Source organism: Saccopteryx leptura, chromosome 2, assembly GCF_036850995.1.
Source record: "Saccopteryx leptura isolate mSacLep1 chromosome 2, mSacLep1_pri_phased_curated, whole genome shotgun sequence".
In the NCBI taxonomy this organism is placed as follows: Eukaryota; Metazoa; Chordata; class Mammalia; order Chiroptera; family Emballonuridae; genus Saccopteryx; species Saccopteryx leptura.
In genome coordinates, this window is record NC_089504.1 from 372026233 (window position 1) to 372047784 (window position 21552).

Here is a 21552-nt window from a genome sequence, read left to right on the forward strand (position 1 = left end):
ACTGGTGTATAAAAATGCAACTGATTTCTGGCCCTGGCTGGGTAGCTCAGGTGATTAGAACATCATCCTGACAGGCCAAGGTTGCAAGTTTGATCCCTGGTCAGGGCACATACAAGAGTTAACCAATGAATGCATAAATAAGTAAAATAACAAATCAGTGTTTTTTTTCTCTCTCTCTCTTTCAAATGAATTAAAAACAGAATTTTTTTTAATGCAACTGGTTTCTGGATATTTATTTTGTGCTATTTTATTGGATTCATTTATCATTTCTAGTATTTTTGGGTAGAATCTTTAGGGTTCTCAATATACAGTCTCATATCATCTGCAAATAATGACAGTTTTACTTCTTCCTTTCCAATGTGGAAGCCTTTTATTTCTTCTTCTTGTCTGACTGATGTGTCTAGGACTTCCAGTACTATGTTGAATAAGAATGGTGGAAGCAGACATCACTGTCTTGTTCCCAATTTTAAGGGAAATGTTTGCACTTTTGCCCATTGAATATGATGTTGGTCATGGGTTTGTCATAGATGGCCTTTATTACATTGAGGTATATTCCATTTCTAGTTGGCTGAGATTTTTTATCATAAATGAGTGCTTGAAATTTATCTCATTTTCTGCATCTATTGATATGATCATGTGGTTTTTATCCTTCATTTTGTTTATGCAGTGTATCACATTAATTGATTTGTAGATATTGTACCAACCTTGCATCCCAGGAATAAATCCCACTTGATCATGGTGTATGATCTTTTTAATGTATTGCTGGATCCGGTTTGCTAATATTTTGTTGAGTATTTTAGCATCTATATTCATCAGGGAAATTGTCCTATAATTCTTTTTAATTATAGTGTCTTTGTCTAATTTTGGAAGTAGGGACAATGCTGGTCTCCTAAAATAAGCTTGGGAGTCTTTCCTCCTTTCGAGTTTCTTAGAATAGTTTGAGAAGGATAGGTGTTAGTTCTTTGAATGTTTGGTGGAATTCACCTGTGAAGCCATCTGGTTCAGGACTTTTGTTTGTTGAAAGCTCTTTGATACTGCTTCAATTTCACTAGTTGTAATCTGTTTATTCAGATTCTCTGATTCTTCCTGATTCACTTTTGGAAGATTGTATGTTTCCAAGAATTTACCCGTATCATCCAGATCGTTCAATTTGTTGGCATAAGTTGTTCGTACTATTTTCTTATAATCATTTGTATATCATTTGTGTTGTTACTTTTCCTCTTTCATTTCTGATTTTATTTATTTGAGTCCTCTCTCTTTTTTCTTGATGAGTTTGGTTAAAGGTTTGTCAATCTTGTTTACGTTTTCATAGAAACAGCTCTTGGTTTCACTGATCCTTTATATTACTTTTTCGAGTTTTATTTTGTTTATTTGTTCTCTGATCTTTATTATTTCCTTCATCCGACTGATCTTGCGTTTTGTTTGCTGTTCTTTTCTAAGTTCCTTTAAGTGTAAAAATTAGATTATTTGAGAGTTTTCTTGTTTCTTAAGGTGGGCCTATAATGCTATAAATTCCCCTTGAAGGATTGCTTTGCTATGTATGTCCCATAGGTTTTTGTGGTGTTGTGTTCTTATTTTCATTTGCTTTCAGGTATCTTTTCATTTCTTCCTTTATCTCATTGTTAATAGTAGCATGTTATTTAGCCTCCATGTCTTTGTTTATTTTTCAGTTTTTTTCTTGTGATTTATTTCTAATTTTATACCATTATGGTCAGAGACGCTTGATATGATTTCAATCTTAAATTTATTGAGATATGTTTTGTGTCCTAACATGTGGTCTACCTTAGAAAATGTTCCACGTGCACTTGAAAAGAATTTACATTTGCAGCTTTGGGTGAAATGCTCTAAAGAAATCAATTAAATCCAGCTGATCTAATATGTCATTTAAGGCCACTATTTCCTTGTTAATTTTCTGTCTGCAAGATCTATTCATTGAAGTTAATGGTTCATTTTCTTAATAGCATATTATGATAGTATTATACATATTAATTATTAAGCTGTTTAATTATGATTACTGTTTTATGTATAACCTAAGATCATGAAAATATGGCATAAGAATATTCTACTGTATTATCTTTTTAAAGTTTTATCTTTCATACGTAGATCTATAATTCTCTTGGAAAGGATTATGTGCAGGGAGTTAAATAAGAATCAGGTACATAGTCTGTCCAGGTCATCTAACACCATTTATTGAACTGACTGTCTTTTTGACAATGCTCTGTAATGTCACTTTTATCATAAATCAAGTAGCTATATACATACACAGGCTCATTCCTAAAATCTATTCTGTTCTACTGATCTATTTATCTATCCTTGCATCAATACCAGCATCTTAATTAGTGAAGCTTTAACAATAAATCTTGGTATCTATTATAGAAAGTTTCCCACTTTTTGTGTTTTCAAAATTGTCTTGAATGTTTTTGGCTATGCATTTACATATGAAATTTAGAATCAGTTGTCAGTTTCCACAAAAATTCCAACTCAAAGCTTGGAGCGTTTATCATTGACTCTGCCTTATTGAGCTCTGAACTCCAATTTTTGTTCCCCCAGCACTGGGACTTTCTCTACTCCACCATCAGATACACTAGGGGAATAATATCTCCACCCACTGGGGTCACACTCCACTGAGTTTCCTTCTTCTGCTGGACCTTACTTAGTAATAGTTTATTGCCTTATGAATTCTCAAATGCTTCATAAATATATTTTCATTTCTGTCCAAATTTTCTAACTCTTCTCAGGGAAAGTTTGTGTAAATTTCCTAGTCCTTCATATTTTTAGAAGTTTATGCCTCAAGGGTAACCTTTGCTTTTCTTCTGCCTTCACCTTCTTCCTCCACCATCTGCCCTCTCTCTCCCTCCTCCCACCACTCTCTCTCTTTCTTTCTAGAGGAAAAGGTAAATAATATCAAAAGATGGAGAATTCCACCTTGGAAACTATAAAAAGAACACATTGTTGATCCTAGAAATGAAACATATGATGTAAGAATTTAAAATTTATTAGACGTGCTTAAGAGATGTCAGGCAGCATCTGACCTGTGGTGGCGCAGTGGATACAGCATCGCCCTGGAACGCGGAGGTCGCCAGTTCAAAACCCTGTGCTTGCCAGGTCAAGGCACATATGGGAGTTGATGCTTCCTGCTCCTTCCCCCCTTTCCTGTCTCTCTCCTCTGTCTAAAATGAATGAAGTCTATAAAAGAGAGAGAGAGAGAGAGAGAGATGCCACGCAGCGAGAAGAATTAGTGAACTTTAAGATGTAGGTCGCTAAAAAGTTTCTAAACTGAGAAGAGAGGATATGAGACAATATCAAAGATGTCGGATGTGTAAAGGGACAGAAAATCGCACAAAAGAAGTAGCTGAAGAGATAAGAGTTGAGAACATTAAGAACTTGAAGAAAGAAATCAATAAATAGATCCAACTGCTCAGTAAACTCCAAGTAGGACATGGTGACGCATTAATTTTATTTTTACGTACACAAGTAATTGAACATACTGAGAACATTAAGAAGAGCTCCAAAGGGAAGATTTTTCTGTTGCCCTTATTGTGTAATAATATAGGGAGCTTTAAATTTCAGTCTCAAACTATAGCTGTACCTTTCAGATTTGGCATCTAACAGTGACAGATGGCAATGTTAAAAATAAATAGAACATTCAAGTTGTTTGAATACTGTAGGCAAAGACAGTTTTAAAGTGTGAAGGAAGAGCGAGGCGGACAGAATTCACATAATTCTTTACAAAATGTATTAAGAATGCACATTTCCCTATGACAACCTTGCAGTGCTGTTCACAAAAGATAAAATATTAGCTTTTGAAGGGATACTGTCATTTTATGTCAATTATGAATTTAGAATTACAATGCCATACAAATCTATTAAGAGAAACCTATTTCCCAGAAACAGCAATAACTGATTAGCTTTCTCAATTTAAAAGCTTCTAACCACAATTAGAAATGTCACTTTCTCATTCAAAACATGAGAATGTATTTGATTGATACAGTTTAATACCAATATTATGCTAATTTTTAAAAACTTAATTTACAGCATATCTGAGGCAAAATTATCAAAGAGGAAGCCATTAAAAGTTAAGCATATATAGCAGAAATGTATAAAATAATACACAAAAAATCACAATAAAATTTTTATGTTAAATTTTAATAACTTCAAAGTACTGGCTACAAAGAGTCATGATTATCTCAGTAAGTGGAAAAGTATTTGAATCCAACACCCTTTTATGATAAAATCACTCAACAAACTAAAAATTGAAGGGCACTTCTTCAACCTGATAAAGGGCATCTACAAAAACCTCACAGGAGAAGGATGCCTTCTCTTACGGTCAGAAACAAAACAAGGATGTCCATTTTTAAACCTTTTATACAAAATTACATAAGAGGTTCTTGCTAAAGCAATTGAGGAGGAAAAAGAGAGAAAATCCAGAAAAATAAAATCTCTATTCACAGATAACACGGTCTTGTAAATAGAATATTCCAAGGAATCCACTAAACAACTATTGGAATAAACATTTCAACAAGGTTTCAGGATATAAAATTAATATAAGCAGTTGCTGGGCTATGAACAAAATAGGTCCTGTAGGTTTGTTCTGAAGTTGAATTTGTAGGTAAACTGGAACAGGTACATGTGTACCTGTTAAATGCATCTTAGATGTCTGTCTTATTAACATAGTGTTTATTTTCACTATCTGTGTATATAAATACTTAAAACATTTTCAAACCTACAGAACCTATCTCATTCATAACTCCAGGACTGCCTGTATATAAAAATTAATTGTATTTCTATATACTTGGCTGTGAATAAAAAAATAAAATAAAATTCCATTTAAAATCACATCAAAAAGAATAAAAATAAATTTAATAAAAGAAATGGAAAACTACAAAACATTTAACAAAATTAATAAAAGGTCTAAATAAATGGAATAACTTCCCATGTTCATGCATTGGAAAATTTAATACTAATAAAATGGTAATACTTTCAAAATTGATACAAAGATTCAATACAATCCTTCTCAGAGTCATAGCTGACTTCTTTGTGAACAATGAGAAGCTGATTCTAAAATTCATATGGAATATAAGGGACCCAGAAAAGCCAAATGAATCCTGAAAAAGAATAAAGTAGGACTTCCCAGTTACAAATTTTACTACAGAACAACAGTAATCAAGACAGCATGGTTCTGCCTTAAAGCCAACATACAGATTAATGAAATAGAACTGAAAGTCCAAAAACAAATTCCTATGGCTACAGCCAATTAATTGACTTTCTACAGGGAAGTCAAGACAATGTAATGGGGAAGAAGTAATCTTTTCAACAGTGAGGTCTTTAGACTTCACTCCATGAACAAAAATTAAGTCAAAATGGATCATAGGCTAAAATTTAAGATCTAAAACTATAAACTTCTTAACAGAATACTCAGAGGTAAATCTTGATAGAAAAAAATAAATTGAGCTTCATCAAAATAAAAACCTTTATGCTTCAATGAATACCATCAAGAATAAAGAGAACTCAAAAAATGTGAGAAAATACTTGCAAACTATATTATCTCATTAAAATAAAGTATACCTCAAATATATAAAGGACACTTACAAGTCAACAATAAAAAGACAACCAAATTTAAGAACAAAGAATCTAAATAGACATTTATCTAAAGATATGCAAATGGATAATAAGCACATAAAAAATGCTAGACATTATTAACCATCAGGAACTGCACATCAAAACTGCAAAGATATACCACTTCATAACCTCTGAGATGGCAATAATAAAACAATATTAACAAGGACATGGAGCAACTGTAACTCTCATACATTGCTAGTGGTAACATAAAAAGGTGCAGATACTTGTTAAAGCACTTTGGCAGTTTCTCAAAGGTCAAACAGTGTTGCTGTATAGCCTAGCAATTTGATTCCTAGATATATACTAAGAGACGAAAACATCCACATAAAAATCTGTACAAAAATGTTCATAGAAGCATTATTCTTAATAGTCAGAAAAGGAAATGACCCAAAATGAAGTGATAAATAAAATATAGTTTATCCAAACAGTGGGATATTATTCAGCCATAAAAAGCACGAAGTACTGATATATAAATGAATCTTAAACACATTATGCTAACTGAAACAAGCCAAACACAAAAGATCACAAATTATATGATTCCATTTATATAAAATGTCTAGAATAGGGAAATCTATAGAGACAGACAGTAGCTCCTTCAGCTGGGAGTGGGGGGATTGGGGTAATGCATGCTTATGGATATGGCATTCTTTTTTTAAGGTACTGATGTCATATTTAAAGAGAAAGAAACCTTCAGGCATCAGAACCACTAATGAACATTGACTGACCAAGTACCCACTGAGGAAGTCTTTTCATAAATTTACCCAACTAAAGGGAATTTAACAGAGCATTAAAACACCTTGAAAAAAGACTGAGAACCGTGACCCTAGAATTGCAGAAAACACTGTTTTGAAGTACTTTTCCCTACTAAACAATTCATGTAGTCTGTCTGAAATTTTTAAATTTGTATGAGAAAAATTGGAGCACTGACTACTTAACCTTCTATGAAGAAATAAGGTTTGAAAGAGGTTACTACACTTTACTTTTACCTGAATACTATAATCAAAGGTCGTTTGGTATATGCTTTGGGAGCAGAGGTGGGAAAATACTCAGAATAAACTTAGAAACTAAACCTAGAAAATACACTAAGAAAAACAGTACAAATAAATTCTAAGGCCCAGAAATGTTTTTCTTCTTAGCTTTCTTTTACTGAAGGAAAGTGCAACGGGTAGGGCAGTGAAGAGTGGAGGGAATTTATTACAAGGAAAAACACATCTGATTATAAGCAGTGTCCGGGTTACAAACGAGATAGGTTTAGTAGATTTGTTAAGTTGAATTATTATGTCAGTTGGAACAGGTACATGTACCTATTAAATGCAACTTAAGACAGATATCTGTCTTAACATTGTGTTTATTTTTACCTTTCTGTGCATATAAAAACTTAAACATTTCAAACCTACAGAACCTCTCTTGTTCATAACCCCTGTACTACTTCTTCCCTCCAAAATCTTTTCGTCTTTGATTTTAATTTCTTTTGAAAATTTTAGGGCCTTGGCTGGGTTGCTCAGTGAACAGAACTTCATCCCGAAGCACCAAGGTTGTGGGTTCAATCCCCAGTCAGGGCACATATGAGAAACAACCAATGAATGTACAACTAAATGAAACAACTAAGTGGAGAAATGAGTTGATTTGCCTCTCTCTCTCCCTTTCTCCTCTCCCTCTCCCTCTCTCTCTCTCTTTCTCTCTTTCTCTCTCTCAAATCAATGGGAAATTTTTTTTAATTATATCATACAATAAAGTTCCAGACTAGATATGCTGCTGGATTTGCCAATATAAAATCACCCCAATAAAAACAGAACTTTAACATTGTTTTATTTGTAAAATACTCCACATATTTATAAAGCACTGTAAATATACTATATAAGTAAGAAATGCTGTTTACAATAGTTTTAAAATGCACAAGCACCATGAAAATCTACATTGACTTTATTAATTTTCAGCTCATCAGACTATCTCCATGTCAGTTCTATAAAACTATTTTCTTTTAGCATTTTCTTCATTAACAAGCTATGTTCCTACTATATAGTTTTAAAAACAAATGACAAAGCTTAATGGGGCATCTAGTTCTTCAAAATTGTCTGAAATTTTGAATGCATGTAAACTTTCTGTGAAATGATCAGTTGAGAAATAAAAATCTCTTAAAATCAAAACCACATAATATTAAGGATGCATTTTAGGTTCATAAATACAAAAAATATCAAAATAAAGTATGGGAAAATCTACATCTTTAAGCAGTTGGTAAAATAACCACACTAATGAAAAAGTGTACTCACCTGGTTTTGGCACTGAATTGGTCACCGACTGGGGAACCTTCTGATTAATTAACTCAACACAGTGTCCAGGGAAGAGTCCCACCTAAGAAAAGTAGCAAAGAGAAGACTCTAAACCAGAGAACAGACCACAGTGCCACTTCACTTCCAGTAAAGTACTCCACAGTCCCTCCCAAGTGATTCTATTCTTCCAAGACTCTCGGTCACAGATGACGCCAATTACAAAAACAAAAAATAAAACAATCTGTTGCTACGTGTATATAGAGTTACATGTTTTAATTGCCTAAAATCTAAGTCTGCTTTTTAAGATTCAGCTTTTAATTTCTCACACTTTTTAACACCAATTAAAATATTGAATCTGATACCAACCTATTCAATGCATGTAAAAAGGTATAATTTTTACCTCTTAACAATTTACTCTGCTGAAATTTCAATCTACTTGTGTTAATATCTCTACTGTCAGTTTTTAAAATACATCCTCCATGATTTTTTTAAAAACCTACACTGAGTCACATTCAAATTTTTTTGTAAACCTTCTCTTTGTTCTTCCACAAGGTTCATGAAAAATGACAAAACTATAATAAATTGGTTAAAGAACTGCTCATTTAAAATCTTGGTTCTTACTGTTGTTAAAGAGCTAGGAGTGCATGGATACGTGGGAAAGCAAGAGAGAGAGAATGGAGCCAACCAATCTCAGCAACGTTGACAGAATCTGGCTCTGAAAACCACACCACTTTGACCTGGTAGAATCACTCATGGCACAGGTCAATCCTTAGAAGGCTGAATCTTAGGAAAATCCTCAGCACCAAATCACACAGAGATACTGAATGACTACAGAGATAAACAGCCTGGAAACAAAAGTAAAAAGAAAATCTTTACCAATATTTATAGATGTTTCCTTAGATAAGAATATAATTGAGCTGCCATGCAGCAGATGTTAAAGCTAAAATATGAAAATTACATCACTTTCTACATCCCTCTGTTGACAGACTCTGGGGAAGAATGCAATGTTCTTCCAAGAGTATGATTCATCATGAAATTCTGAGCTGCACAATTTCCATCTGTGCAGGATTATCTTCACATACTTATTTGCTGCATTATTTCAATCTCTGGATCAATAGTCTATGGTAATTCTTAAGATTATAAAGATGTAACCAGTTATCATGAGCTAAAAAGGGGTTATAACAACTATAAGTTTTGTTTGAAAGATTTGAGTTTGGGATTTAAGTATTTGTTTTATTGGTAAAATTCTGTATCATATTTTATTGAACTTTTTATTTAACTAAACAAGTAGAAATCCTTTCAAGATTTGTTAGAAACAGAAAACAATCAACATGAAAAATCCTCCTCATTCTCTCTTAAACAAATCAGTTATTTGAGAGGGTATATGTTATAATGTTATAATGATTAACAGTATAGCCTCAAGACTAAGAGTGCCTGGGTTCAATTCTAGGTCTGCTACTTACTATCCTGGGTCTGTAACTTAGGCTCTTTGCTTCAGTTTATTCATCTAAAAATAATTAGTGCCTAGCTCATAAGGGTTGTTACAAGTATTCAATGGATACAAGTAAGCAAAATACACATAGTAAACACTTGTTAAATGCTACCCATTATCATCCCAGTGTGTCGGACACTGGAAGACCCAGAGGGCTCCAGCGCCCTCGTTGAGTGAATACCGCACAGGACGCAATACCGCCTTCTGTGTGTGCGTACTTACGTTTCCTCGCTACCAAATGTCATTATTTCCATAAAGGTCTAATTCGTTTCAATTTATAAACATTTCAGCAATTTGCTATGGAGAAAAAACCAGGTTCTAAACTTAGCTCACCCACTTACTAAGGTGCTATGGTCTGGAGAAAATTTATTATCCTCTGTCTCAGTTTCTTAAATTTATAACAATGGGGATAATATGAGATAGTTCAATAATTGTGTGAAAGCACCTAGCCTACTTTCTAAATTCAAATACCTTTCAACAAATAAAAACTAGTTTTCTATCACTTCTTACAAAGACTTATCAAAGTTTAATGAACTTCTTTGGGGAACTATATAATACATATGTAACATTTTCACCCTTTAAGTTTGTCTCAATGTATTAAGTTTATATATATGGGGGAAATGCTATGTGTACTACCATAGACATCTATAACAGGTTTACCTAATGCCTAACTTCAATCCCTGCTCTCCTGTCATCCTTTATTATGAAGTGTGGTATTGCTAAGTATTAGCTGAACTAAATATTGACTTCCCCGGACTCCTTCCATCCAGGTGCAGCCATGACACATGTAAACACAGTGCTGCTGTGACGACTTTGTCTCCTTTTCGCTGTGAATGCAGTCATCAGTATCAAGCTGGGGTCTGAAGGAGCCTTATTTGACCTTGAAAGTAAGGCCAAGTTTATCTCAGAGGCTTCTGCCTAAGTATCATTGCATCATAAAAGCTGCTGACTCAGCAGTAGCAATCAGTCACCCTTTCTGTTTACTTTTCTGTTTCTTGAAGCCAAAGATAGTCTTAACCATTCAGGTTTTTCTTTTATTTTTAAAAGTTGATTATACAAATTTGTGAAAGGCAAACAGACTATATTTTCATAATAAAAAAAATCAGTACCAAAAAAAATAATAATAATAAAATCAACACCATAGGGAGTGATATCAGCATCATGGTGGAGTGAGAAGACTGCTTTCTATTTCCCCTTAAATTTACAAGTTGGACATTTTAATACAACAAAGGTTCCTCTCCTCAATACACAACACACCTGAGAAATCCATGCATAAGTACACTTGAAGGTGGGCAGACTGAAACATGTAGGAAAGGAAGGATGAGGGAAAGACCAGAGCGGTAGCCATAGGCATTGGTGCCCACTGTGGCCCCAGCCAGCTCGATAGCAATAGAGGAGTTGGGGTGCAGCCACCACACTAAGACCTAGCAGAGCATAAGAGGGGCAGAAGCAGTGTGTCAGTGCCCAAAAATCCAGCTCCATTCCCCACTTTGCCCTTCACTGTGAAGGAACCCACTAGGGGCAGCAAAGGACATGTATCAACAGCCCCCAGGCTACAGCACAGCGGTGCCAGTACCCACAGGGAACTCTGGGCTCATAAACTTGGTTTCCCCTCCATCTGGCACATCCCCCACCATGGTAATGGTGCCCCCAAATGAAGGTAACCCAAACAGAACTAAAACACCCTCTTTTCCTGTTCATCCATGAGTCAATTTCCATACCAAGCAATGTCCTCCCACGAGGACCCTAAAGGTGAAATTAGCACAAGTAAAAGAAACAAAAATTGAGCTATAGCATCATCTACTGGAAAACAAACCAAAAAATACCTCTATCAACCTATTGAATGGATAAGATCAAAATTGTATCTAAACAAGAAAGGAAGGCACTGCCTCACATGCACAGGCAGAGGACAATGCATCAGATACCATGAACAACCACAGCAACAGGTAACACAGAAAATGGCAATTTTCCAGCAACCGAACTCCAAGTCAGGGGACTGTGAATGAAATGACAGAGAAGTCAAGATTGCAGTAATGAAGGAACTCAACAAGATATTAAAAAACTTAGAAAGGTAGTTCAATGAGCTCAGGAATAGAATTAATAAACAGAAAGGGTACTTTACTAAAGAGATTAAAACTCTTTTAAAATAAACCGCAGAAAATCTGAAACTGAAGAACTCAATAAATGTGATGAAGAATGCATTAGGAAGTATTGGACACAGAGAAGACCAGATAAAAGAGAGAACTAGCAAGCTTGAATATAAAAACCTAGAATTGATTAGAGTAGATGAGGAAAAAAAACTAAGATTTTTTTTTAAGTGAAAGAACTCTACAAGAACTAGCTCATTCCACTACTAGAAAGAGCAATATAAGAATCATAAGTATCCCTCCCAGAAGGGCAAGAGAGAAAGAAGGGAACAGACAGCCTAGTCAAAAAATTATTGATGAGAACTTACCAAACTTAGGGAAGGGACTAAACATTAATATGAAAGAAGCTAACAGAATATCTAATTATCTCAACATAAATAAACTTTCTCCAAGACATAACATATATGAAAAACAGACTGATGGCTGTCAGAGGAGATAGCAGTGGGGAACTAACTGGGTAAAAAAGGTGGAGAGACTAAGAAAATTAAAAAAACTTAGAGACACAGAAAATGGTGTCCGGTTTGAAAGAGAAAAAGGGTGTAGGCAGAGGTGGAGAAGGGTAGAGGAGAGATATGATGGAGGGAGACTTGACTTGGGGTAGTGAACACACAATATAATATACAGATGATGCATTGTAGAATGCTCATCTTTGTTAGCTATTAAAGAAATGCAAAACAAAACTACAATGAGATATACCACCTCACACGTTAGATTGGCTATTATCAACAGACAGGTAGTAACAAGTGTTGGGGGTGCTGTGGAGAAAAAGAAACTCTCATTCACTGCTGGTGGGAATGTAAACTGGTATAGTCATTATGAATGAAAGTATGGTAGTTCCTCAAAATATTAAGAATAGAACTATCATATGACCCAGCAATCCCTCTACTGGGTATCTACCCCCAAAACTCAAAAACATTGGTACGTAAAGACATATGCACCCCCATGTTCATCGCAGCATTATTCACAGTGGCCAAGACATGGAAGCAAGCAAAGTGTCCCTTGATAGAGGATTGGATAAAGAAGATGTGGTACATATATACAGTGGAATACTACTCAGTCATAAGAAATGATGACATATTGCAATTTATGACAACATGGATGGACCCTGAGAACATTATACTAAGTAAAATAGGTAAATCAGAAAAAGCTACAAACTATTTGATTTCACACATAAGTGGGATATAAAACTGAGACTCATGGACACAGATAAAAGTGAAGTGGTTACCAGTGGGAGGAGGCTGAGGGGAGGGGTTGGGGTGGAGGGGAGTAAAAAGGGACAAATATAAGGTGACAGAAATGATTTGACTTTGGGTAATGGACACACAACATAATCAACAGTTCAAATGCTATGGAGATGTTTACCTGAAACTTATGTAATCTTACTGATCAATGTCACTCAATTAAATTTAATTTTCTAAATAAAATTTCTTAAAAAGACACATTATATTAAAAGTGTCAAGATAATGATAAAAACAAGGAATCTCAAGGTAACCATGGGAAAAAAAGGTTACTTACAAAGGAAAACCCCATCAGATTATCATCAGATTTCTCAAAAGAAACACAAGCCAGGAAAGAGTAGAATGAAATATTCAAAGTATAGAAAGACAGAAATCATCAGCTGAGAATAATATATATGTAGAAGAGTTGTCCTTTTTAGATGAAGAAATAAAAAGTTCTCCAGACCGAAAACAAAAAATAAAAATGAGGTAATTTGAGAATTTATCAACACAAAACCTTTATTACATAAAATGCTGAAAGATGCTTTTGTGGCCCTGGCTAGTTGGCTCAGTGGTAAAGCATTAGCCCGGTGAATGGATGTCCCGGGTTTCACTCCAGGTCAGGGTACACAGGAGAAGTGACCATCTGCTTTTCCACCCCTCCCCCTTCTCTCTTTCTCTCTGTCTCTCTCTGTCTCTCTCTCGTTCTCTTCCCCTGACACAGCCATGACTCAATTGGTTCTAGAGCACTGGCCACGAACGCGGAGGATGGCTCTATGGAGCCTCTGCTTTAGGCATTAAAAATAGCTCAGTTGTGAGCATGGCCCAGATGGGCAAAGTATCATCAGCCCCAGAGGGTGGTTGCAAGGTAGATCCTGGTCGGGACTCATGTGAGTGTCTGTCTCTCTATCTCCCCCCTCTCACTTGAAAAATAAAGAAAAGAAAGGTGCTCTTGTACCTAAAACAGAAGACAAAAGTATACAAAACTGAGTAAGCTGACAAAGACATCCAGAAGCAGAAAATTTCAACTCTATTTCAGAATAGGGTATTAAATACTTACTTATGACTGACCAGGCAGTGGCGCAGTGAATAGAGTATCAGACTGGGACATGAAGGACCCAGGTTCAAAACCCCAAAGTCACCGGCTTGAGTGTACGCTCATCCGGCTTGAGCGCAGGGTCACTGGCTTAAGCGTAGTATCAAGGACATGATCCATGGTTCCTGACTCAAGCCCAAAGGTTGCTAGCTTAAAGCCCAAGGTCGCTGGCTAGAGCCCAAGGTCACTGGCTTGAGTAAGGGGTCACTCGCTCTGCTGTAGCCCCCTAGTCAAGGCACATATGAGAAAGCAATCAATGAACAACTAAGGTACAATAACAAAGACTTGATGCTTCTCATCTCTCTCCATTCTGTCTGTCCCTACCTGTCCCTCTCTCTGTATCTCTCTGTCTCTGTTGCATAAATAAATAAATAAATAAATATAACATAAACATTAAAAATATAGCTTCCTGGCTGGGTAACACAGTTTGTTAGAGCATAGTCCCAATATACCAAGGCTGCAGGTTCGATCCTGGTCAGGGCACATACAAGAATTAATTAATGAGTGCATAAATAAGTGGAACAATAAATCAATGTTTCTCTCTCACTACTTTGCTCCCTCTCTAAAATCAGTCAGTCAAAAAAATTAAAATAAATACATAACTGTTATTCTCTGGAGCATTTATAAAGTAACTACAGCTACAGCACTTTGGTAATAAACATACAACATAAAAAAGGGATAATTTGTAACAACAAAAACTAAAGAGTGAAGGAAAAGGACAAAATTTGTGTAAGAGATTGACGATGAGATCCTATCGGGCCTGACTAGGCGGTGGCTCAGTGGATAGAGCATCAGACTGGGATGCAGAGGACCTAGGTTCGAGACCCCGAGGCCGCCAGCTTGAGTGTGGGCTCATCTGGTTTGAGCAAAGCTCACCAGCTTGGACCCAAGGTCGCTGGTTTGAGCAAGGGGTTACTTGGTCTGCTGTAGCCCTACAGTCAAGGCACATATGAGAAAGCAATCAATGAACAACTACGTGCCACAACAAAAAACTAATGATTGATGCTTCTCATCTCTCTCCGTTCCTGTCTATCTGTCCCTATCTATCCCTCTCTCTGACTCTCGCTCTGTCTCAGTAAAAAAAAAAAATCCTATCGGGAAAAAAAGACTATTTTATCTGAGACACTTTATACAAACAAAAATCCAGAGCTAAGTCAAGAAACATTTTAAAAAACAAAGAGAAAAACATTTTAAAAGTCATAGAAATGCGGAGGACCCGGGTTCGATTCCCAGCCAGGGCACATAGGAGAAGCGCCCATTTGCTTCTCCACCCCTCCGCCGCGCTTTCCTCTCTGTCTCTCTCTTCCCCTCCCGCAGCCAAGGCTCCATTGGAGCAAAGATGGCCCGGGCGCTGGGCATGGCTCTGTGGCCTCTGCCTCAGGCGCTAGAGTGGCTCTGGTCGCAATATGGCGACGCCCAGGATGGGCAGAGCATCGCCCCCTGGGGGGCAGAGCACCGCCCCTGGTGGGCGTGCCGGGTGGATCCCGGTCGGGCGCATGCGGGAGTCTGTCTGACTGTCTATCCCCGTTTCCAGCTTCAGAAAAATGAAAAAAAAAAAAAAAAAAAAAAAAAAAAAAAAAAAAAAAAGTCATAGAAAACCATCATACTACAATAGCAGACAGAACTACAAAGTGAAAAAAGAAACAAAAACACAAAGATACAGAGTAACAGGAAAACAAAAGATAGAATGTCTATAGTCAATTTGATATTTCAGCGATATTTCAACAATCGCCCTAAATGTGAATGAACTGAATTCACTAATCAAAAGGCACAGAGTAGCAGAACAGATTAAAAAACAGACCCAACCATCTGCTGCCTTCAGGAGACCCATCTCTGCTACAAACCCAAACCTAGGCTCAATGTAAAGGGGTGAAGATGGTACTCCTAGCAAATGTTATCTAAATAAAAGAAGATGCAGTCATATTTATATCAAACAAAAATAGATTTCATAATAAAAAAGGGTAAAAAAGACAAATATGGACATTTTATAATGATAAAGGGGACAATCCATCAAGAAAATGTAACATTTATTAATCTATAAGCACCCAATCTAGGAACATGACAATATATAAAGTTAAAGGGAGAAATTGACAGTATAAAATAGTAGTATAGGATTTTAATACTCCATTTACATTAATGGATAAATCATCCAGATAGAGAGCTCACATGGAAACACTGACTCTCAGTGACACAGAGCAGATGGATTTGGTAGTATATTAGAACTTTCCATCCAAAATAACACAATACAAGTTCTTCTCAAGTACACATGGAACATTCTAAAGAATAGACCATACATTAGGACAGAAAACAAGCCTCCATAAATTTAAGAAGACTGAAATCATAACAAGCGTCTAACCTGACCAAAATGGTATGAAACTAGAAATAAACTACAGGAAGAAAGCTGGAAAAATCACAACTCTGTGGAGATTAAACACCATGCTACAGAACAACTACTGGGTCAAAGAAGTAAAAGAAGAACTCAAAAGATAGGTATAGACAAATGAAAATAAAAATATGGAACCCTATAATGTCTGGGATGCAGCAAAAGCAGTACTACAAAGGAATTTACAGTAATACAGGACTACTTCAAGAAACAAGAAAACATGCAAATAAAAATCTAAAATTACACCTTACAGAGCTGGAAAAACTGAACAAAGGAAGCCCAAAGTTAATAGAAGGAAGGAAATAATAAAAATCAGAGTGAAAATAAGTAAAAGAGAACAAAAAGACAATAGAAAAAACTCACAAAATAAAGAGGGTTCTTTAAAAAGACAAATTTGACAAACTGTTACCTAAACTCATTAAGGAAAAAAAAGAGAAGAATCAAAGGAAATCAGAAATAAAAGAGCTGAAGTTACAATGATACCACAGAAATACAAAGGATTATACAGGGATACTATGAAAAGCTATAGGTCACCAAACTGGACAACACAGAAGAAATAGATAAATTCTTAGAATCACACAACCTTACTAGACTAAACCATGAACAACTGTAAAACCTGAATAAACTGGTCACTATAGTAACAAATTTAAAACACTATTCAAATGCAGCCCCCCCCCAAAAAAGTCTAGGACTGATGGCTTCAACTGGTGAATTCTAACATACATTTAGAAAAGATTTAAATATGATAGAAGGAAACTTGCCTTGAGGTGATGAACACACAGAGCAATGTACAAATAATGTATTATAGAACTGTACACCTGAACCTATGTCACCCCAATAAATTATATTTTAAAAAACTAAGCAGGAGAAAATGCTTTCTAGTAATCTTAAAGAGCAATATTACCCTGACATCAAAACTAGGCAAGGACATCACACACATACATACATATACAAATTACAGGCCAATATCTCTGATGAAGATAGATACAAAACCTCTCCACAAAATAAGCAAACAGAATACATTGATACATTAGAAGGATTATATGCCACAATCAAATGGAATTCACTCCAGGGATGCAAGGATGATTCAACATCTGTAAATCCATAAACATGATACACCACAGTAACCAAATAAAAGATTTTTTAAAAATCACACAATTATCTCAACAGATGCACAAAAAGCATTTTAAAAGATACAACATCGATTTATAATAAAACTCTCAATAAAATGAATATAAAATAAACATACCTCAACATAATAAAGGCTATTATGACAAACCTTCAACTAACATCAAATGCAGAGGTAAAAAGCAAAGTTTTTCCTCTAAGATCTGAAAAAAGACAGGATGCCCACTTTCAGCACTGTTATTCAACACAGTAGTAAAAGGCCTAGCCAGAGCAATTACGCAAGAAGTAAAAATAATAAAAGGCATCCAAACTGAAAAAGAAGTAAAAATATCACTATTTGCAGGTGACATGATTTCATACATTAAAAAACCCTAAAGAATCAATAAAAAATATTATAAATAAGATATGTTAGTAAAGTTGCAGAATATAAAACTGATACACAAAAATCTGCTCCATTTCTTTAACTAGAAAATAATCCCACTTACAATCACAACAAAAAGAATAAAATACTTAAGACTAAGCTTAATAAAGTAGGTGAAGGAATTGTACACTGAAAACTATGACACTGTTGAGAGAAATTAAAGACACAAAAAGGTGGAAAGAATTCTGAGTTCATAGATTGAAAAAATAAACACTATTAAAATATCCATATTACCTAAAGCAATATACAGATTCAATACAATCCCTATCAAAATCCTAATGGCATTTTTCGCAGAAATAGACCAAAAAGTTCTCAAATTTGAATGAAACTCCCAAAGACCCCATATTGCAAAAGCAATTCTGAGGAAAAAAAAAACAAATCTAGAGGTATCAAACACCGTGATTTCAAACTAGACTACAAAGCTATAATAATTAAAAGAGTGTGCTACTGGGCAGAAAAACTGACTGGAACTGAATGGAACAGAATTAAGAGTTCAGAAATAAACCTATACATATAAAGGGAAGTAATTTATGACAAAGGAGCCAAAAATATACAGTGGAGAAAGTAATATATCTTCAATAAATGGGGATGGGAAAATTGGACAGCCATATTAAAAAGAAAAAAAAAAACTAGACCAGTATCTTACATTTAAAAGTTCATTTAAAAAAATTAAAGATTTGAATGTAACACCTGAAATAACAAAATTCCTAGAAGAAAACAGGAACTAAGCTTCTGTACATTGCTCTTAGGGGTGTTTTTGTGAATTTGACTCCTACATCAAACTAAAAAGCTTCTGCATAGCAAGAGAAATCATCAACAAAACAAAAAGGCAACCAACCTAATGGAAATAGTATTTGCAAGCAATTCTTCTGATGAGATTAATATCCAAAATATATAAAGAACTCATACAACTCACCACCATCAACAAAAACAATCCAATTAAAAAAATAGGCAAATTATCTGAACAGATATTTTTCTTTCCTTTTTTTATTTTAAAGATTTTATTTGATTTTAGAGAGAGGACAAAGAGAAAGAAATGCAGGTGGAGGAGCGGGAAGCATCAATTCATAGCAGTTGCTTCCTGTATGTGCCCTGATCAGACAAGCCTGGGGTTTCAAAATGGCAACCTCAGCATTCCAGACTGACACTGTATCCACTGTGCCACCACACGTCAGGCTGAACAGATATTTTATCTAAGGAAGACATACATATGGCTAACATACACATGAAAAGATGTTGAACATCACTAGTTATTAGGGAACTGCATATCAAAGCCAGAATGAGAAATCAACTCACACCTGCTGCAATGGCCATTATCAAAGAAAAAAAGAGAAGAAAGTGTCAGAAGGATGTGGAGAAAAGGGAATGCTTTTATGCTGTTGGTGGGAATGTAAATTGGTACATTCACTATGGAAATAGTATGTAATTTCTTTAAAGAATTAAGAACAGAACAACCATATAACCCAGCAACTCCTCTTTTGGGTATTTACCTGAAAAAAATATATAAAAAAACTAATTCATAAATATGTATGTACCCCCTTCATTCACTGCAGTATTAATTACAATAGCCAAGACATGGAAACAACCTAAGTGCCTGTAATGCCGGTGGCCAAGGCCAGGCAGGTTCACATTGGATTCTGGCAGATGGTAGAGAAACTGTGGAGCCGGAAAGTGTCGGGCCATTCCCGTTTATTGAAAGCTCGCAAATATACAATAAAAGGGAAAGAGCTAATAAGCAAAGGAAAATCTGCTATTCGCAGTAAGAGCAAGGGAGCAAGGAAACCGCATCTAACAGTGGCGTGAGAGCGATCTGAGAGAATTGCAGCCCAGGGGAATCACCCATAGCCTTATCTAGGCTATGCACACGTGCCTCTGCCACGTCCTTATGCACTAATCAAGCAAAGTGCTTGCAGCTGATAAACCCGCAACCAAGCCTAACACATCTGTCTCACAGTGCCCATCGGTGGATAATTGGATAAAGAAAATATGGTACATACATGCCATGGAATACTGCTTAGCCATTTGTGACAACATGGAGAGATTAAATAAAATCAGTAACATGCTAAGTAAAATAAGTCAGAGAGAAAAGGACAAAAACCACTATTTCATTCATATGTGGAATATAAAAAAAAAGTAACAAATGAATAAAAAACTCATAGGTACCGACAACAAAGTGGCGATAACTAGAGAGAAAGCGGGGTCGGGTAAACTGGGTAAAGGGAGCAAATATATGTTAATGGAAGGATACAAGACTTTCGGTGGTGAGCACACAATAGAGTATGTACATATCAAATTCTAATGCACATATCACCTGAAATTTATATAACATATTAACCAGTGCTACCTCAATAAATTCAATTTTAAAAATAAAGTGCAGGACTAAAAGAACTGCCATCATAAAAAAATGAAACTATGTTCTGTTGAATACTGTATATAAAAAAGAAGGTGGCCCTGGCCGGTTGGCTCAGTGGTAGAGTGTCGGCCTGGCGTGCGGGGGACCCGGGTTCGATTCCCGACCAGGGCACATAGGAGAAGCGCCCGTTTGCTTCTCCACCCCCCTCCTTCCTCTCTGTCTCTCTCTTCCCCTCCCGCAGCCAAGGCTCCATTGGAGCAAAGATGGCCCAGGCGCTGGGGATGGCTCCTTGGCCTCTGCCCCAGGCGCTAGAGTGGCTCTGGTCGAGGCAGAGCGACGCCCCAGAGGGGCAGAGCATCGTCCCCTGGTGGGCATGCCGGGTGGATCCCGGTCGGGCGCATGCGGGAGTCTGTCTGACTGTCTCTCCCCGTTTCCAGCTTCAGAAAAATACAAAAAAAAAAAAAAAGGTAACTGACCCTAAGGCAGTGGTAGGCAAACTCACTAGTCAACAAAGCCAAATATCAACAGTACAATGATTGAAATTTCTTTTGAGAGCCAAACTTTTTAAACTTAAACTATATAGGTAGGTACATTGTTATTAACTTAATTAGGGTACTCCTAAACTGGCCTTTGCTAAAAACGTCCTCAATCTGATTGAGCCGCATGTGGCTCGTGAGCCGCGATTTGCCAACCACTGCTCTAAAGTATAGTTAATATTTATACTTTTCTGACACTTTAAGCCAATATCTCACCAAATACAAATAATTCTTAAGAACCTAAAATGGCAAACATTGAAAGTAACGAACTCTGGCAATAAGATCTATGAATCATGTCATCCTGTTTCATATATTATCTTTCTCAAGCAGGGGCATTTTCTAAAGCTTAATTTATATGCCTAGGGAGAGTGAGGGGATTGCATATACTGAAAGGGTCAAAAAGAGGTTCAACTCTAGAAAAAAAGATAAACGAGAGAGAAAAGACCAGCATCTAGGGCCCATAGGGGGAAAGGAGTAAGCATGTAATGAAAATACAGTAATAGAATACAAAGATAAAGCTGGAACATGTTAGGGATGGGCTTACAAGAAAGAAAGAGGGCCTTTAATTTGGCAGTTTTCCCCCAAGTCTTTGAAATAAAGTGAAAAGAAGCCTGAAATGCTATTACAGTCTATGGTAAGTTGGTAAATTTTTAACCACTGGTTCTTCAGGAGGCAAGGCCAAGATTTACAGAGTTTAGTGTCTACGGTTTGAATTCTCTCACCTTGGCTGGTTTTTAAGCTTCCAACATAACTGACTACAGAGTTGAAAAGAGATGCAGAGTAGCAGTATTTATACCACACATTACACCGGGTACAAGTAACCTCTAGAGCAGGGTTCCCCAAACTACGGCCCGCGGGCTGCATGCGGGCCCCTGAGGCCATTTATCCGG

The 21552-nt window shown here is 36.1% G+C and overlaps 1 protein-coding gene across 2 annotated transcripts in view; it reads right to left on the minus strand.

The window, feature by feature from the left end:
* ARHGAP32 (Rho GTPase activating protein 32) overlaps positions 1–21552 on the minus strand; it is a 249891-nt gene that overhangs the window by 63596 nt on the left and 164743 nt on the right. For both annotated transcript variants that reach the window (XM_066365224.1, XM_066365222.1), the window contains one exon: positions 7890–7971. In XM_066365224.1, coding sequence (XP_066221321.1) covers positions 7890–7971 — 82 coding nt within the window. The remainder of the gene's footprint in view (positions 1–7889; positions 7972–21552) is intronic.